The sequence below is a fragment of the Chinchilla lanigera genome, unplaced genomic scaffold (genome assembly GCF_000276665.1).
Source record: "Chinchilla lanigera isolate Chin_1 unplaced genomic scaffold, ChiLan1.0 scaffold00108, whole genome shotgun sequence".
In the NCBI taxonomy this organism is placed as follows: domain Eukaryota; kingdom Metazoa; phylum Chordata; class Mammalia; order Rodentia; family Chinchillidae; genus Chinchilla; species Chinchilla lanigera.
The window spans coordinates 3,716,444-3,735,614 of NW_004955509.1; the positions used below are offsets into that span (position 1 = coordinate 3,716,444).

Sequence of the window (19,171 nt, forward strand, 5' to 3'; positions counted from 1 at the left end):
CCCGCGCCCCGCGCTCCCCCGGCGGCCCAGGACTAGTCCCCCCAACTTGTCCTCGCCGGTAACTAGTCGTGCAGCCGGGACGATGGGATGGGGTTGCCACAGCAACCAGACTGGACGTCACAATCCGGGCATGTGCGCCCCCCCACGCGCCGCCGCCGCCGTCGCCGCCGCCGCCCGAGCCCGCGCCGAGCGTGCGCCTCGCCCTCCTCCCGCGCCCGCTCTGCTCTAGGATGCTGCGGCAGGTTCTGCACAGGGGCTTGAGGACGTGTTTCTCCCGGCTCGGCCACTTCATTGCCAGTCACCCGGTCTTCTTCGCCTCGGCGCCGGTGCTCATCTCCATCCTGCTCGGCGCCAGCTTCAGCCGCTACCAGGTCGAAGAGAGCGTGGAGCACCTGCTGGCGCCCCAGCACAGCCTGGCCAAGATCGAGCGCAACCTCGTCAACAGCCTCTTCCCGGTCAACCGCTCCAAACACCGGCTTTACTCGGACCTGCAGACCCCCGGGCGCTACGGCAGGGTCATCGTCACCTCCTTTCAGAAAGCCAACATGCTAGACCAGCATCACACCGACTTGATCTTAAAGGTGAGAGAGGGACGGGTGCGGGCAGGCTCCCCTGGCGCTGCTGCCGCTGCCGGGCTGGCTCTGCGCGGGGTCCCGGCTGAGAGCGCCACCTCTCCTATCCTAGGCGGCTAGGGCAGGGGCACCCCTGTACTGCGCGCCCCTGGGCGGCCGCCCTAGCCCCTCAGCCTGCCCGTCAGGGAGTGCCCAGGTCGAGCCCGGCCCTACCCGCACAGCCTTCGCCTCCACCCGCAGCTGCTGCAACAGTTGGGGCGGCGGCGGCCACAGTGCTGTGGACGGTGCGCTTGTTTTGGTCGCAGTGGGCTTGGGGGCGGGGAGACTTTGGGGTAACTGGGCCAAGCAGCAGCAGAATGAGAGAAGACATTCAACAAAGTGCCTCTACTTGACAACAAAACATTACGCTGGGGTTGGGGGAGAGGACCGCTCCTCTGTCCCCAGTTTTTTTCTCCCTTCTTCTGGTCCCCGAAGTGTTTTTGAGAAAGGCTGCTGGGGGGTGGGGTGGGGGCAGAGGAATGGGAGGCGGTACAGTGGGAAAACTGCCTCCCACTCACCCAGAAAAAGTGTGGTCCCTGTGAGGACAGTGACTGCCCTGCTGCCCTCTCCTCCTGAGCAAGGTAGCCATATCTAAGTAGGAAATGTTTGTAATTCGCAGTTATTTCGCCTTTCACGATAGCTTGTCCTCTGAGATGCAAAAGCGTCTTTAAGAAAAGAGGGAACCCAAGGATTCCTTTTCACTTGGTGCTTTTGAGCTTGAGAGGGAGGGGCAGAGCCAGGAGGCTGAGGGCAAAAGCTGGGCTTGGTGGCCCTGGGAAGAGCGCAGGAAACGGAGCAGCTGGTTAGACGTGGTGGCACGAACAGAAGTCAGTTGTGCCATCAGCCTGAGGTGGGAATTTGATGTGAAAAGTGAAGTTAATGGCGGTAACTTTCAAGAAGTTCCAAAGGACTAGAGATGGGGAAGTGGAGAGCATGGAAGAGAAAAGGGAAACTAGGTGAAAATGTTTTATCTGAATCCCTGGTGGGGACTGTGGGTTTGTTTACTTCAGGTCCTCCTCTGGAGAGAGCAGGGAACCAGTCCTAGCTAGGGCTCTGATGCCCAGGCATGGAAAGTGCTGGGTTTGTTTGGGTCCTGGTCCAGATCTGGGACTAGAAGCAAACGAGATTTCTAGTCTGCTTATGCCAAGAAGACTCTGCTAGTGAACCTCTTCCTGTCGTCCTCTCCAGGTAGCGGTTTAACCCTAGAGAGGAGCTCATTTTCTTCTATTATTTTCCTCCCTCTCTTTGTTGACATGTTATCAGTCAGCAAGTAGTAAAGAGGGGAATCTGGCTGGAGACTCAGTGGAATTAAATCATCCACATTGAGAGGCTCATGGTGTTTTTAATGGCACAAAAATCATCACACATACTTATTGTCGAACCTTATTAACGTTAATCCTAAGATGTTCGCTTTTTTCTAGATTAGACTTCCAACATCAGAGTGTTTTTTTCATACTTGTGAACATATGTTGACACACAGATAAATACTGTTCCAACCGCTTTCCCGAGAAAACAAGTAGTAGATTCATCACAGGTTTAAGGAAACTATAATTTAGCCAACCCTGACAGTTGGAAATGCCCCATTTTTTGATAAATGATCTATTAAATGATGTTTCTCTTTGGAATTTTTCTTCCCTGAGATGTTTCCACTGGCTTTTTCCCCCTAACAAATCATCACGCCACTGTGATGAGCAGTCACCAGTTACATTCAGTCTCAAGGTTAATGAGACATCAACAGGCACATCAGGTCTTTTTCAACTGGATTCTTTCTCCTCTGATTGTGACTGGTTCAGCAAAGGTTGGGACTGGAGCGAGGGAGGCCAGCTTTGCCTCTTTGGCTAAAGGGCAACTTTAAAGGACAGTAGTGGAGTCAGTGGACTGTTTTAAGAAATGAGATGGTTCTTCATGGTCTAGGTGTTTGGGTGAAATGAAAAACAAGCTAAATAGTGGTCAGAACTCATTTCAGTCAAATGGCTCTCTGGTCAGATGAGTTCATAAAGCTTATTAAAGATCCAAACTTACGAACCCTAGGGAATTATCTTCAATTTTAAATTATATATCCTCCTCTCCTCCCTACATCTAACTCCTATTTTGGTAGGTATGGAGCAGGGGGATAGGAAAATGGACTTTCAGTAGTCATGGTAATGTAAAGTGTGGGAGTGAGCACTTTTTTTTTCTTTTTCCATTTAGAGACACGATGACTTGTCCTTTACAAAAGGTGTTTTGAGTGAAAGAGTCACTGTTACTGTAGTAACTAGTGTTATTCTGATATGTGGTTATTGGCATCAAGGTTAGCACCAACAGTTAACACCTACACAATACCAAACAGCCCCTGCTTGTTTTGCGGCATCTCACTCGGAGTAAAATGAAGTGGGCAGATCTTCAGCAGGATTTGAGGCTTTCTCAGGACTACCAAACTGGAGGAAGAAACGTGTATAGGGTGTAGGGTATTTCAAGCATGATGTTTCTCTCTTCATGTTTGGGGGCTGTACTAGTCAATGAAAGTGATCCTTCTTGGGCTATTAGTGCAGATAACTTGCTGACTAAAAATAGACTGAGCGGGGACAATGACAAAAATTTGAAAAGCCACATTGACTTTTTGAAAATGTAATTGAGAGTATCACAGAAAATCTGTGTTTGAAAATCTCACTGTCCTGGTTCAAAAATGATCTCAAATTTATGCAAGTGGCATGAGTACCATACTCTGCAGAGAGTGAGTCTCTCCACAGTGCTTTCCTCTGAAGGCTTCAGGCCAAAGATATAATTTGGGGCAAAAGTGGATGGAACCTGATGGTGGCTGCTAAGGGCTCAGCCATTAATTTTTGAAATGTTGATCTCCAAAGGTCTTCATTTAAGGAGAAAATTAAATTAACTCATTATAACTTTTAACAGAAAATCCATAATGTTCATCTCAGAGCAAATTTCAAAGTAGGGCCTCACAAGCTTTCATGGATATGTATTTCCATGATCACATAAAGGTGAAGTATAAGAAGATCCCACTGATAATTGATTTGGGCTGTGACTAAGACCATATTTGATTTATCCGAGAATCATCCACACAGAACGAAGAATGAGTGTAGCTGAGTTCTTATGATAATGTTATCACATTTAAAACACTCTATAGGTAATAAACATAAAGTGTGTTTAAGTACGATATACTGGGGAAAGTGTCCCATTTTGCAGATGAGGAATGTACTCCTTAGAAGTTAACTGATTTGTCTATGGAAAAAGCGTGGACAGACCCAGGACCAGACGCAGGGTTTTAGACTTCAAACCCCATGCTCTTTTCACTATAATTTACTGCCTTTCATATGATAACTACTTGAATGATTTAAAATATATATCTTGTTATCCAAGTGAAGCACATTTGACCAAAATCAAATATCCAATCTCGTACCATCGTTCCAACATTAGTAATTGAATAATAAGGACCTTTTCTAGGCTTGTTCTAAGTGGTGTTGATGAAAATCGACATGGAGAAACTACAAATGCCCAAAGCAAAGCATTTGATATTTGTAATGAGCAATATACAAAGGTACAATATTTTAGTGGAAAAAATCACTGGGTGACTGACCACAGCTGTTTTCCGTTAGAGTGATGTTCATTGGCAGGCTCCAGGTGGGTTCAAGTCTAGGGGATCGTACAGTTCCTGGCAGATAGTAGCTATTTAATAAATACCTGTTAAATGGACCTCTCCTAGTTTACTAAAACATTTATGTGATGGGTAGAGAAAATTCTATAGGAACTACTCTGAAATGTATTTTAAATGAAATTTTTTATTTTACAACTTTACAGGCAATTTTTAGGCATCTCTTTTTTGGAGACACCATTTTCCCTTCCTTGATAATTTCTATAGTCAAATCAAAACATATTTTGGTTTTACAGTTGGATAGGAATATTTCCTTTGAGCAATACCCTCTTCTTCAGAAGGACTTGGGACATTGAATTCCAAACCAAGGGAAGGACACAGCCTCACTAAGCAGATGTTCTTCCACATATTAGAGAATCACATCATGTTCAAATATCAAGTTTCTGTTTTATTTAAACCTTTTATGTTTAAATATATTAGGTAGAATTAAACTACAAACAATGTTAATAGAATTTAACTTGGAGTTATTTAATTTAAGGCTTTCCAAGAAGGGCAGCTTAACCGCTTAGCTCAGGGTCACAAAGACCTGATAGCTAGATCAAAATCCATGTTTTTCCAAATATTTTGTCAAGACTTAATCATTACAGGAATTACCATTATTTCTTCCTTTACAATGTAAGGATCAGTAAATTCCAGCCAATTTTTTAGCTTGAATGAATTTTTACATTTATGAAAATCATAAACAGAACAAGACCATACATCAAGGACTTGTGATGTTCCATACATGCAAAGTTCACATGTTGTATTCCAAAATTCTTTTACCTGAGCCCTTTCAGGATGTTGACCCTGTTCAAATAATTCATAAAGGGGCTGGGGATTTAGCTCAGCGGCATAGTGCCTGCCTGGCAAGCACAACGTCGTGAGTTCGATTCCCGGTACCGGAAAAAAAACAAAACAAAACAAACAAATAACTCATAAAGCAGTTCTCAACTGGGGGTAACAGTAACCTCTCAGAGGATGTTTGGCACTGCCTGGAGACATTTTTGTTTGCCATAACAGCAGGGGGAGACTATGCTACTGGGGGGATGCAGTGGGTAGAGGCCAGGAATCCTGCCAAACATCCTGTAATGCATAATATAATCCTCAGAACAAAGAATTATCTGACCCCCAAATGTTGATAGTACCCAGGTAGAGAAACTCTCCTAAGTATGTTTCTTTTTATTAGTTTTTTTTTTCAGGCATACTGATTATGTAAATTGAAAAAAAATGTCAAAGAAAAATTCACATTCAAAAATCTTACAGCACTTTGGAGATAAATATTGCAACCTCTGAGATGATGCTGTCTCAGGCAATTGGGAAGACACCAGATTTCCCAATGTAATCCTCCCCGGGATGCAGTTATCTTTGCTTTCTACAAAACCCTTATGGTTAAAATCCTGCCTGCTAGATGGGAACTCAAGAAACCAAATGCAGTTTTTTGCTTGAATGGCAAAACTGCTGAATTGACAGTGGTGATTGAGAGTTGTCAGTTAGTAGATGCCCATTACTGGCATACCTGAAGCCTCAGTATGTGACAGTTGCTCACTTAGGCCAGGCTGCCTCTGACACTGTATAAAACTCCACTGTGAGTCATGACCTGTTCAGGACTAAGGAGGCAGCACTTTGTTGCCTATTCCAGCTGCTGTGCTTTTCTGAGCATAAAATGACAAAAGAAGAGGTTACATCCAAGAAATATGCAATCAAAGAACTTTGGCTTTGGAAGGCACCTTAAAGGTCATCTTCACAGACACTGATGCTGGAATCTGGTCTGAACATCTTAAGAGTGCTTTGTCTGGTGACATGTGCTGTGATGGCTTAGGCAGTCCAGTCCCTTCTGCAAATTATCCAAGAAGGAGATACACTTAGAAAGGATTGAACCCAGGCCTGAGAAAGTATCTCTCATGCATTTATTTTTACAGTAGGGGAAAATTAAGAAGAGAGTGACGTTGCTTTCATTTTCCTTTCATTTCATAGAAAGTGCATCAAAAAAAAAATCTGAGTACAGTCTCAATTCTAGCATTGCTTGATTTTTAAATACATTTTATTTGTGTAACTATTATGTCAAATGCCTGCCCTAATTGTCTCATTTCAATTTGAGAAACAGTCTTTTACTTTCTCCATGCAGGTAAGCATTTGGGACAAACTGATTATTCTGCTAACTTATACTGAAATTTCAATATAAAGCCATCAGAGAAAACCCTACGTTTTAATGACTCATAGTATGTTGGTAGATGCCATATGAGAGTTAGGGAAGGATGATTATTTTTTAAATATACACAAAACTAAATCATGAGCTGGGGATATAGCCCAGTGGCACAAGCGCCTGCCTGGCACGTTCAAGGTCCTGAGTTCGATTCCTGGTACCAAAAAAACCCAAAACTAAATCTCTCAGGATTCCCCAGGTATGCAAACTTCACAGGACAGTTGAGCATTTAACTGGCAACTCCTTATGAACAGAAGAGAAGAAGCAAGCTAACAGAAATTAGTTTTCACCTGGGAGGTTGCAGCATGTCTTGGCACAGGAGCTAGGGAAATGTGAGATGTGGGTAAGCTGATCAACTTTGACTTTGTGGGATGTGCCATCTGGTACTTGACTTTGGGGCTCAGTGTGAGCCCCAAGTGATACTTGAGATAGGCTTAAAGCAGACCTTTGAAGTCACTTGCTTGGTAGCACATCACAGCAAGCAGGCCTGTCTGCAGCACTGCCTGTGTCTCCGCCACATACCCGGAAGGCCACAGAACTACGGAGGAATCCTGCCAGACTGATTTAATGACCAGCAGGGGAGGTGAGTAATCTCTAACCTTTAAAAGATGAGAAAAAAAAAGGAAATCAACACCAGTTGTTATTTCATATGGGAAGCCCTGAATGATATGTCATAATATGTCATGCCTTCAACTTCAGAATTCATATTTTGAACAAAAGGAGACAATGAGGGAATAGAGAAGCTATTTTTATCTTCTTGCTATCTAAGAAATCCTCTTGAGAATATTGTTTCAGGTATTTTTAAAGATACCCATTGTTAGGTCTTTAGGTTTAACTCAAGGGCTCCAAATACAGTCAAGATGAGGATTTGAGTGTAAAGCAGTTATTCTGGGAGATGATACCAGAAAATGCTTACAAGGGAGTGGGGAACTAAAATAGGGAGTAGCAATGAGCCAATCAGGGGAGCATTATCAGGCAAGTGTCCACTGTGGACAACCAGGGTTCATTCTTGCTGGGGAACTCGGAGAGACACTGTAGAATATGCATCTAAGAAATCTGAACTGTGGATGACTTGGGTACTTATTCCCCAACTCCAGCCAGTGAGGCTGTATATAGGGTCCATAAATCCATGGCATTTCCATATACTGAATTTGTCTTTGGTGCTTGTAGTAAGTGACCTTGGCATGTAGAGGTCAATGTATGTTGAGAGAATATTGAGTTGAACTCTAAAAGCATCTGTCCTGGAGTCTTACACCCAGCCATAGTTATACATTTAGGGATTTAGGGCCAGTTCCTAAAAGATATCCATCCTTTAATTCTACTAGATGTCCACGGCCCCATCTCTGTGAAGCTTACAGTTACGATCCAGCATGGCTGTTTAGTTATTCTTGAGTTTAACAGGAACAAGTGTTTGTTAGAAAAACAATTGCAAATAGGGCCTAGGCACACACCACCAGGACATGTGGTTTTAGATGATGCCTCACCTCCATGTTTGAGTGGTACATATCGAGTTACCCCATTCTTCTGTAAATACAGAAGTCATCATGCCCCCTTCTCATAGCCTCCATCTTCACACATCTACTGTTTTGATTTTCCTACTTAGAAATGTCCCCTTCCTCCCTTAAGAGCCAACTCACATGCATCCAACTTATGAAGCTTTCACAGATTTATGGCTTCTCTCCCTTAAATCTACCTAGCTTGTACTTGTGTTCACATTCCTTAATCCTTAGACCATTATGTAATTTGCTGTACTGTCATGTGATTGTTTATTGTGAGCAAGATCATGAATTCTGCATGGGCAAGAGCAATGACTGATGCTGCCAGATCTCTCCCAGAGATGAGCATAATGTGGAGTGTGCAGCAGGTGATTAATAAACTGTCGCTGGGTGATGGCTTAGAGGATGGGAAGTGTGCTCTCCCTCCCTATTGATTTATTTGGGTCAAATATATTTTTGCCTGGTAGCAAAACCACATGATTTCTTTAGATCTATCTTCATTTTTCATCCTTGGCAAATCCTGTTTTCAAACTTGTTGATAAGCATTCATTCTGCTTCCAGATCTGCTGGCATTTACTTCACATGAGGAGAAATTCTTAGAAAAGCAAACATGTGCACACCTGTAATCCTAGCACTTGGGAGGTTCGTTGAGAACCTCCCAGCAGGAGGATTGTTGAGAGTTTGAGACCAGCCTAAGCTACAAAGTGAGCTCAAGGTCAGCCTGAACTACATAGCGAGACCCTGTCTCAAAAAGACAAGAAAATGAAAATGAAAAGCAAACACATAACCACATCCTCTGGTCCAAGTGTAATTCGGGGCGGCATAAGCTTAACCTCAGTCCCCTCTGAGCAATCCATTCCCAAGTGAGAAGGGGGAACACTGCAGATCCCAGCAAGTATTCTGAAAGTTAGCATTTCACACTATACACACATTTATTTGCTTGAAGTACAGTCTCAAACCATTGACCATGGACATACTCAAAAGTAAACATGAAACACTCTTTAAAAATCAAGGCCGGGTGGTTTTTGTAGCCATAGCATCCATGTTCAAAAGATCACTACTGTGATGCTACTTTCCTGTTCTTAACAGTCATCCTTGAGTCCATAATGGTAAGTGAAATAAACCAGACACCGAAAGATAATATCACATGGTTTCTCTCAGATAAGCAAGCTAAAATCTAAATAAATGAGTCAAATAAAGAAGAGATAGTAGAAACAAAAAGGTGGGTTTGTTGTAGGTGTGGAAGCGGATCAGGGGGAGAAGGAATAAAGAGATGGAAAGTTATCAGGCTAAGGTATATACATGTACCAACTCTCCAAAATGAATATAGCTATGATGTGTTACAAATACACTCTAATAAAAATGGAAAAGGTTGGGGGGAAAAGAGTAAAACTCGAGTAACAAAGTATTCTAAAACATGAACTTAAAATGTGATACTAATGAAAAAAATCAGCCTATCTGTGAATTTAACAAAAACACTTAGAAGTATTCATTTTTCAGCTTTGAAAGGGAACATTCTTTTGTCTTTTCTCCCATGCCACTCCCCCATGGCTAATAGCTCGGCTTTAAGTCTTTCTAATTGTCTCAAGAAAAAAATCCATCTCTGCTATACAACTGTCAATATAAGTGCTCCAAATATCTTTGTGATACTTAGTACCTTAATTTGGGGAACTGTGACTTGCTAGCTTTTGTTTTTATTCATCTGCTGCGGCATCTAGGCAAGTGGTCACATGGAGTTAAGTTTATTTTACTGCACTTCAACTGTTTTACACACACTCACATCACCTGTGCCTCTTTGTTGAACTATAGGTTCTAATTCATTGGATCTGGGATCGGATCTGCCAGTCTGCATTTGTAATACACTCTAACGTGATGCTGCTGCTGCTGGTCAGCAAACCACACTTTCAATAGCAAGGCTCAAATTGAACTCTTGTAAACAGAATACTGGATTTAGAATCAAGAAAGCCAAGCTCAAGTCCCAGTTCTCCTAAGTGTGTGACTTTGGGCAAGTCACCCAACCTCCATGAGAAGTGGGCTACTCATTTACACTGGGCGTAATGACGTCTCTTTCACTCAATAATGGTAAAGATACAATGAGCTAAGGTATGTGAATGCATTATGTAACCATAGCCTCTGCAGGTTCTGTAGGTTCGTTATTACTATTTGCTTTGAGAATGACTGTTACTTCTTCATATATGCCTTTCAGAGCAATTGCTGCCTGTTGAGTAAATATACATGTAGGCATTTTTTTCTTTGATCCAATGGGCAATAATGGATTCTCAATCTACATTTTCAATACTCAGATTGGCAATATGTTGGTCTTTACTGACTCCATCTGAATCATTACAGGTGATTGGATTCATCCTCCTGCTGAGCACGCAGCTCCTCTTCCCGCAGAAAATCGTAGGCAGGTGGAGCTGGATTGGGCTGAGCGCTTTGCATTCCATCCCATCAAGGTGGTTTCTCTGGGCCACAACTGGTCTCCAGGCTTGATGGGGCTTTGCATACAAAGGAAGCCTTCAGTTGCTGCCCAGGGAAGTATCTTTGGAAGTAAAAGCTCTGGGAGGCCTTGGGCTCTGGTTTCAAGATTCTCTTCACCACTCACCACTCTCTACAGCACAGTATGCCAAAATAAGAGATTCTCCAGCTGTTTAGGTGAGAGTGTTGATAATCTTCCTCTTTCACTTAATTTCCTCAAGTACAATGTTTCCATGAGAAATCTTTCCTAAATAGGTAGATCTGGAAGCACTTCAAAGGAAAGAGTGTTGTCAGAATTGCCAGAGACTGGAAGAATTGGGCAAAGTAATGATTGTAAAGCCCTTTGAAACTGAAATGTAAAATTTTGCTGATTAGGGAGGTCAGGGTGTTTCCCCATCTACTGCTTTTCAAAATTTCTTTCTATAGGACTCTAAAAGAAATCAATAACTAGGCTTAAAGTCAAATCCTCTGAAGAAGATTCCTCTGCCTACCTTGCTCTCTGCCTATCTCTTCCAACAAAACTTGCCTCAGTGTGAGAGCTAGCAGTGCTTTTCAAGGTTGAATGTGCTTCCAAATTCCCTGAGAACTTCTATGAACATGCAGATTCTGATTCAGGAAGTCTGGGGCAGCAGGCCTGAGAATCTGCACTTCTGACAAACTCCCAAGGATGTGGATATTGGTGGTCTTTGGGCCACACTGTAGTACAGCAGTGCATTAGTGGATCTGAGGAATGTTACTAAACCTTTGTGTATCCTGACTAAATATTGCTATTGCCTATGTAATTCATTACCTATGAATTACCTATGTAAATGAAAGCAGTGGTTCTTCAATTTGACTGGATAGTCCCTAGAAGGCTTGCCCAAGACCGGGCTTCATTTCCAGAATTTCTGAATCAATAGGTCTGGGGTGGAGCCTGACCATTTGTACTTCTACCAATTTCCCAAGGTACTGTTGTTCTGCCTGGTCCACGGATCACACTTGGAGAGCACTGCTATAAAGTATCCTGGTAATTAGCTACCAGGACTAATTCCAAAAATGCAGTTTCTCCCTGTAAAAGCTGGCCAACAGATACAAATGGGGCACAAATGTTATTTGTTCAGCAGTTAATTCTGAATGATGCTGTAATAGCTATTGTGCAAAGGATACCTACCATGGAAATCTGAATATTTAAAATTTGCAGTGTAAAGCAGGCATGTTGGACAGGGACGGCTGTTCTGCTCCATGTCTCGAAGTAGTAAAGTTCAGAAGAAGGGAACTGAGTAGAGGAAGGGATACCCTGAGAAGGAGGAAAAGAGATCACCCCACACCACTTACACACTGTGAATGTTGTCGGCACCATCACACCATTGCCAAAGCTTCCTTTCTTCCAAAGTGTTTCACACAAGGTCACTTGCCATTTACCTTTGCAAAAGCTTTCTTTAGAGCAAACCAGAAAGCACAACAGGCACAAAGAGGAGCTACATGCTGCCTTTCTGGAACAGGGCCCCAGTTCTGTGGATCTGTTAAAGAAAAAAAAATTACAGCACTTGTTAAAAAATAGTAAGGCAAGGGCCGGGCATATAGCTCAGTGGCATAAGCGCCTGTCTGGCAAGTGCAAGGTCCTAAGTTCATTTCCCGGTTACCCTCCCCCCCCCGAAAAAAATAGTAAGGCAGACTTCCTTCCAGGGGAACCATGGGAATAGATATAAGGACTAGGTATCCGGTTTGTAGTAGGGGAAAGAGATAGAGCTCAATTCACAGTATAAAAAAGTGGGAATTTATAACCTTGGAAGAGGGTGGGGATCCGTGCATGTCTAATTACTAAGAAGAAACATCAGGGGTAAGTAGTGGATTCTGACTAATATACCCCTACAGGATTCTTGCTAAAGGCAGGCTATAGTGAGGGGATGGTGAGAAATGAGGAATTTGATCAGATACTGAGAATAATCTAATATGGGGGGTGAGAGATTCTCGCAAATTGGACTTAGCAAGATTCTTGCTAAAACTGCATAATGCAAAGACAAGTCTAAAAGCCACAGCCTAGTTGGGAAAAGAGTTCAGGAGCCCCTGACTAGAATTTGGTCAAGGAGAGAGTCTTCTTCAGTTGCCAGAGGCAAGGTGTCCAAAAGGCAGGAGGTTGCTAGCAGCTAATGTTCAGTCTGAGCTACTGTTTAATGTCACTGCTATCAGAGAGAAAGAAATTCAGTTTATACTCGTTTTGACCTAGTGGAGTAAGCATTGCTTCAGAACCCCAGAGCTCTGTGTATGAAGGCTGTGAAGTACAGCATGAAGGTATCCTGCATCATGTCAGCTGGCCTCTCTGGGAGGAGTCTCAATTTCCTCACCTGGAAAGTAGGATGAGCTGTATTATCATTATGAAATCCACCTAGTTGTCTCCATAACAAAAGTATACTGTCCAGGGCAAAGGATTTGCCAGAGTACAATTCTGAAACTTTAGCGCCCTTCAGCCGCCCTGCCCTACCTAAGAGGGATGGGTCAACATGAGTCAGGGATTCAAGGAAGTAGATTTAGAGCACTTGAGCCAGAGAAGGGAGTAGAAGACAGGGAAGGAGAGGAGTCTATACCACTGAAGTACCTGTGAAGATTATAGCTCTTAGGTACTGGCCCACTGAAAGACTGACGTTTCTTCAGAAGATTATATACTTCTCCTTCTCACACTTTACCAGCACATCAACAGGGCTTCAGTGTAATAGCAGTGAATCACAGCTGAAACAAGACACAGACTCTCTGAGGGGTACTATGTAACGAAACCCAGAGTCAATAAGATAGACAAAAATAAGGTCAATTGAGGAATTTGAAGCTTCTGTTACCTATGCTACTGCTACAGCAAACATTAAATATATCTTGATTCCTATGTTAACATAAATCCTATTAACTGTTAGATGTCCAGCTTTGGGAAAAAAACTTACAAGGCATACAGCAAGGAAAATACACAAAACCAGACTCAGATGTGACATCCATGTTAGAATTACTAGAAAATGAATATAAAATAACTAAGGAATATGTTAAGGGCTTTAGTGGATAAAGTAGACAACATCAAGAACAAATGGGTAATGTAAGCAGAGGCAGAAACAGGAATAATCAAAAGTAAATGCTTGAGACAAAAGAGTAAAATGAAGAGAAGCTTTGATAGACTCATCAGTAGATATAACATAGCCCTGGAAAGAATGAGCTTGAATATAGGGCAAGAGAAACACCACAGACAAAGAGTTGAAAAACAAAACCCGAACAGTATGTCCAACAATTCCAGGACAACATTCATAGGTGTAACATACACAGTTGGAATACCAAAGGCAAGAAGACATTGAAGCAGTAAACATATTTGAAGTAATGATAGCCAAAACCTTACAAAATTAATGATACACACTGGATCACTGAACAGAATAGCTCAGAGAACACAAGCAAGGATAAAACCCATAAAAACACAAGTAGACATATCATATTCAAACTACAGAAAACAAAAAGGAAATCTTGACATAAGCTGGGGCAGGGAATCTTGCATATGGAGGAATAAGGATAATGGCATGAACCCTAAAAAATACAAGAGGGAAATAAAGTACAATATTTAAAGGATTGAAAAGGGGAAACTCACCAACTTTGAAATTGTATATCCAACAGAATCATCCTTTAAAGTACAGGAGACATGGAGGCTTTCTAAAACAAAAACAAAATTCATTGCCAGAATGCCTGTCCTGCAAAAAATGTTCACAAAAGTTGTTTAGGCAGAGGAAGATGATATAGATGAGAAGCTCAGGCCTGCATAAGGAAGAGTGTTAGGGAAGGAGTGAATGAAGATTAACTAAAATCATTTTCTGTTTCTTATTCTTATGGATCTAGAAGGTAACTTCATTTACAGCGATAATACTAACAATGTACTGAATGATTATAAGATGGACAGGTGAAATGAATGGCAGCCATATCACAAGGGACATGGAGAAGGAATTGAGAATATTCTATTATAACCATATCGTGTGAAGGTGTATAGTATTATTTGAGAGTTAACCTAGATTAAGTGTAAGTGTGAATTGTAAGTGCCAGGCAACCACTAAATATTTTTTAAAAGAAGTATAATTGATATACTAAGAAAGGAGATAAAATGTTCAATGAAAACCAGAGAAAGCAGGAAAAGAGGTGGAATAAGAAACAACAAATGTAGCACTTATATTCAGAGTAAATATTAATCCAACAATATAAATAATATGCTGAAATATGAATGGCAGAAATGTAGCAAGTAAAAGACAGCAAGTATCAATCTGAATTATGAAAAACAAGACTACTGTCCACAAGAAACCCACTTTATAAATGCCCACATAGGTTAAAAGCAAAAGGATGTCAAAATACCATATTAATATTCAGCAAAAGAAAGCTCAAACACCTATATTAATTTCATACCAAACTACAGAACTAGGAAAATTACCAGGAATAAAGAGGGCTGTTACATAATGGTACATCTCCAGAAAGATACAACAGTCCTAAACATATGTGCACCTAACAAAAGAGCATCAAAATACATGAGGCAAGAATTGATATAACTGAAGGAGAAAGAGATAAATCCAGGTGAATATTTCTATTCACAAACAATTTTGTTCTCAAACAAAAGCATTTGACAAAATTTTGATTCCATTCACAAACTCCACATTGAATTACAGACACAACCATGGCAATTTCCCCACACAAACACAAGCATAGCCACCTTCCTCAGAATCATTAAACAAAATAAGTTCTTGAACCAAGCTACCATTTTAATAAAATTGGAGACCCATTACTTGTCAGTAAGAGAATAAGCAGGCAGAAAATAAGAATATAGATGACCTGCACAGAGTAAGAGACAAGATGCCTACCACTGTGGGACTTACAATGAGCAAACTTTTGTAAAGATAGCACTTATAGAAGTATAACAGTTAAAGTGGGGAACCAAGACACGGGATAAAGTGACTCCCTCCTCCACCCAGTGAGTTGTTGCAAGTCTGTAAACACGAAGCTTGCAATAGGGTAACTGTAGAAGGAGAAAGAAACAGTAAGATCAGACTACGATTTTACAAAATGTGTTCTAGGAAAGTTCCTTTTAGTGCTGTAGTAAAGTCAGGCTTTGCGACTGAATAACTTTGGCAAATAATACATAAGGTACCCCATGTTGGATCCCCACATTGAATGCACACCTTCATACTGAAGACTCTAGCGGTGGCGAATCTATGGCACACATACTATAGTTGGCTGTTTGTATCATTGAAAGCTCTAAAAGCTTTGCCATCACGGCTCTAGACTTTTCCACTATGAAGAAACCTATTTAGGGGCTGGGGATTTAGCTCAGCAGCACAGCGCCTGCCTGGCAAGCGCAAGGTCGTGAGTTTGATTCCCGGTATCAGAAAAAAAAAAAACAAAAGAAAAGAAAAGAAACCTATTTAACTCTGTCAAGTTTAGCATTTCTCAAATTTATTTGATACAGATGATTTTACTCTTTTAGTGACCCCTGTTAACATCACTGGTAACTAATGAAGTTCTGAATATATACTCAAAATACAAGCCCCAGAATAGGAAAACAAATCAATATTGTGGGTCACTCGGTATGGGAGTAAACTAAGGGAAAAGGGTGATTTGAGCTTAGACATTTTCCCACCTGGATGAGTAGAAAGAGAATGATGCTGTTAACTATAACAGGAAACAGGTGGAATAACAAATTTGTCAGAAAAGATTCAGCTGTTGGATAGGTGCCAGATGAAATACTGCCATTGCTTGTATTTGCAAATCTTCAGGAAGCAGATGGAAATTCAGATCTGGAGTGGAAGAGAGGTGAGGTGTTGATGTGAACTGGAGACTGGTCAGCATAAAGGTGAGAAGTCAAAACATGGAAGTGTCATTTATTGCCTGTGAAAATGTTTTCTAATGTAACAAGATCAGAAGTGCCAGAGACAGTGTCTTGAGTCAAACCAAAGTTACAAGTAGGTAAAGGAAGAAGAGGCAGAGGGGCACTGTGAAAGCTAGACGGAGAGGTAGGGAAGAGCCACGTCGTAGAATTCATCATAGGACAGAGGGAGGGTTTCAGTCAAACCACTGATACTTACTGAAGCCCTTGTTTGCCAGGCACGTAGTAGGGTGTGTCGCAGTGAAGAAACCATGCCCAGGCCTTAAAGGACCCTACTGGACTCCCATGGAAATCTCAACACGCTTAACTCTTCTGGATCTTTTAAGTGTTGCTTGTGTTACTGACTTAACGGTGTGTATCTGCTGGAAGTTTAAGAAGAGAAAAGTAGCTGTTGGGTTTATCTCCTGAGAAGTTATTGCTGAGTTTTGTTTGAGTGCTGGGATAGAGTCTAGACTGGAGTGGTTTTAAAAGTGAGTGGGAGGTGAGGAAATGAAGTCAGCAAGTAAATGTAAAGGGCTTCTAAAGAATGGGAGATGTAGCAAAAATTGGAAGGAATATGCAGTTAATGAGGCCTTTTCTTAAATATGGTAGAGACGCAAGCATGTTTGAAAGCTCATAGCAAGGAGTTAGAATTTAAGGACATGGGAGAAGAGGGAATAAACTATACTAAAGAAGAAGAAAAGCTGGAATCTAATGAAAGGCATTCACCTTAGAGGGAAGATCTTGGCTTTGATTTCACTGGAGGGAAGGATGAGAGCAGATGTAGGTATTTTTATGGATGTGGTAGCAGCAAGTTGAGGGGAATTTCCACTTGATGGCTTGCTCTTTTGTAAGCTAGAAAATAAGGTCAGCAGCTGGAAGTGAGTCTTGCTTGTCAAGTGCTAAAGAAAAAGAATATTTTAATATCAGAAGGGGGTGTGTATATGTATCACTCCCCAAGATGAATGTAATTATTATGTATCTGAAACATACCAATAATAATATCTGTGGGCTTGGCTACCAATTGATACAGGGATGAGAAGAGACTAGGTAACGATGTGGAAGCAATCTCTTTCATGTAGTTTGGATGTGAAAGCAAACAGTTCCACTTTCCCACTGGTTTCAAGGTAGGCAAAAGTATAGAGAAAAAACTGAAGTGAGAAAGAGTCCACACAAGCTATGAGTAGATTTCAGAAGAAGACTATAGGATATTGGGGCTGGGGATTTAGCTCAGTGGCACAGCGCCTGCCTGGCAAGCGCAAGGTCATGAGTTCGATTCCTGGTACCGGAAAAAAACAAACAAAAAACAAAAAAAGAATATAGGATATTCAGAGAGAAGGATGTCTTAACTCCAGGAGTTGTTTGGTAGTTGCATAGCTCACTAGAAAAGGCTGAAATGACCTAGAATGGCTTAAATAGAGGTTGGGGTGGTACGACTTCCAAAGGTCACACAGCCTGGAAATTCTGTCATATGTCCCAGTACTTCTCAACTGTGGCTACATGTTAGAATCACCAGAAGAATTCAAGTATACCATAGCAGACCTCACACCCAAAGACTGTCATTCTGTTGGCCTGAAATCATAGGTGATATGCTCCAGATATGCTCCACAGACTGGCAGCATCTGCAACCACTGGGCCCTTGCTAGAATGGCAGACTCTCAGGCTCCATTCAAACATTTTGAATCAGAATCTGCATTTTAACAAGACATTGAAGTGTGAGGAATGTTGGACTACACCATGGTCTAGATTGGAGCTCAAACATGCACACTTTTTGAAACTCCCCTAGGAGATTCTAATGTGCAATTAGAGTTAAGAACCACTGCTGGATAGAAACAGAGATCATTTAAAAAATTTAATTAAGCTCACATGATAAAATTTCATGGCATTGTACATTCAGGAAAAAATGCACATAAAAACTAGTGAAACCTAAATCAGGCCTGTAGGTGATTGTATTCTACCAAAGTCAGTTTCATAGTCTGGATAATATACTGTGATTGTGTGAGATGTTATCATTAGGGGAAATTGGGTGAGGGATACATGGGCGCTCTGAATTATATTTTCAAATTCTTGTAAGTTTTACATTGTTTTAAAATAAAAAGAAACATTTTAAGCTAAGAGAAATCCTGCCTAGGATGAGGAGCAGCTGTTCTTCATCATCATCTAGGAAGTAAACAAGCTTCATCATTCATTGAGAGGGGGGCCGTTGGAGGATTTAAAGCAGAAAGAAGACAGGTTTAAATTTGTGTTACAGAAAAATAAATCTGGTGACTGTATGGAGGGTAGACTTAAAGCAAAAAAGATGAGTTAGGAAGCTGTTTCTGTCATCCAGATCGATTATAAGGGCTAGAACCAAGTCAGGAGTGATGGAAATGGAGCCAGAGAGGATGGATTTGAGAGATTTGAGAGGCAAAACTGACAAAATTTGACAAAGGATGCAAAGGTTTTCAAACTCATCTCTGTGTTAGAGTCTTCTGGGAAGCTTTTGAAAATACAGTTGCCTGATCCCTTGCCAAGAGATTCTTATTTAATGATATGAGGGTAGGCCCAGGCATCTGATTTTGCGCAGTTCCATGGGTGGTTCAGAAGGGCGTGGCTGAGAGGGGCTGAGTCTGAGGCTCGGGCTGAGGAAGGGGAAAACACAGATAAAGCTTCACATGTTTTCGAATTGCTCATCCAGCACAGAAGGATGAGGCAGCACAGTACAGCCAGGAAAAGTTAGGGAGGCACCCCTTCTTCCACTTGTTCATGTTGGGGAAAACATTGTAGAAACATTGAGTTAAAATGGGTAACTCCATAAAATCCTTGCAAACTAGCTAATCTTCCCATGACCTATCTAAACAAATATGTTTAAAGTATTTCAGTTATTTGTGCCATCTACCATAACCTTAATTTATTAAAACACATTCATTTTAG

At 41.6% G+C, this 19,171-nt stretch overlaps 1 protein-coding gene across 1 annotated transcript in view; it reads left to right on the plus strand.

Moving 5' to 3' along the window:
• The window catches only part of Ptchd1 (patched domain containing 1), a 51,456-nt gene that overhangs the window by 358 nt on the left and 31,927 nt on the right, over window positions 1-19,171 (plus strand). The window contains exon 2 of the mRNA XM_005407829.2: window positions 230-581. Within this exon, the coding sequence (XP_005407886.1) occupies window positions 231-581 (351 nt within the window). The 5' untranslated portion in view covers window position 230. The remainder of the gene's footprint in view (window positions 1-229; window positions 582-19,171) is intronic.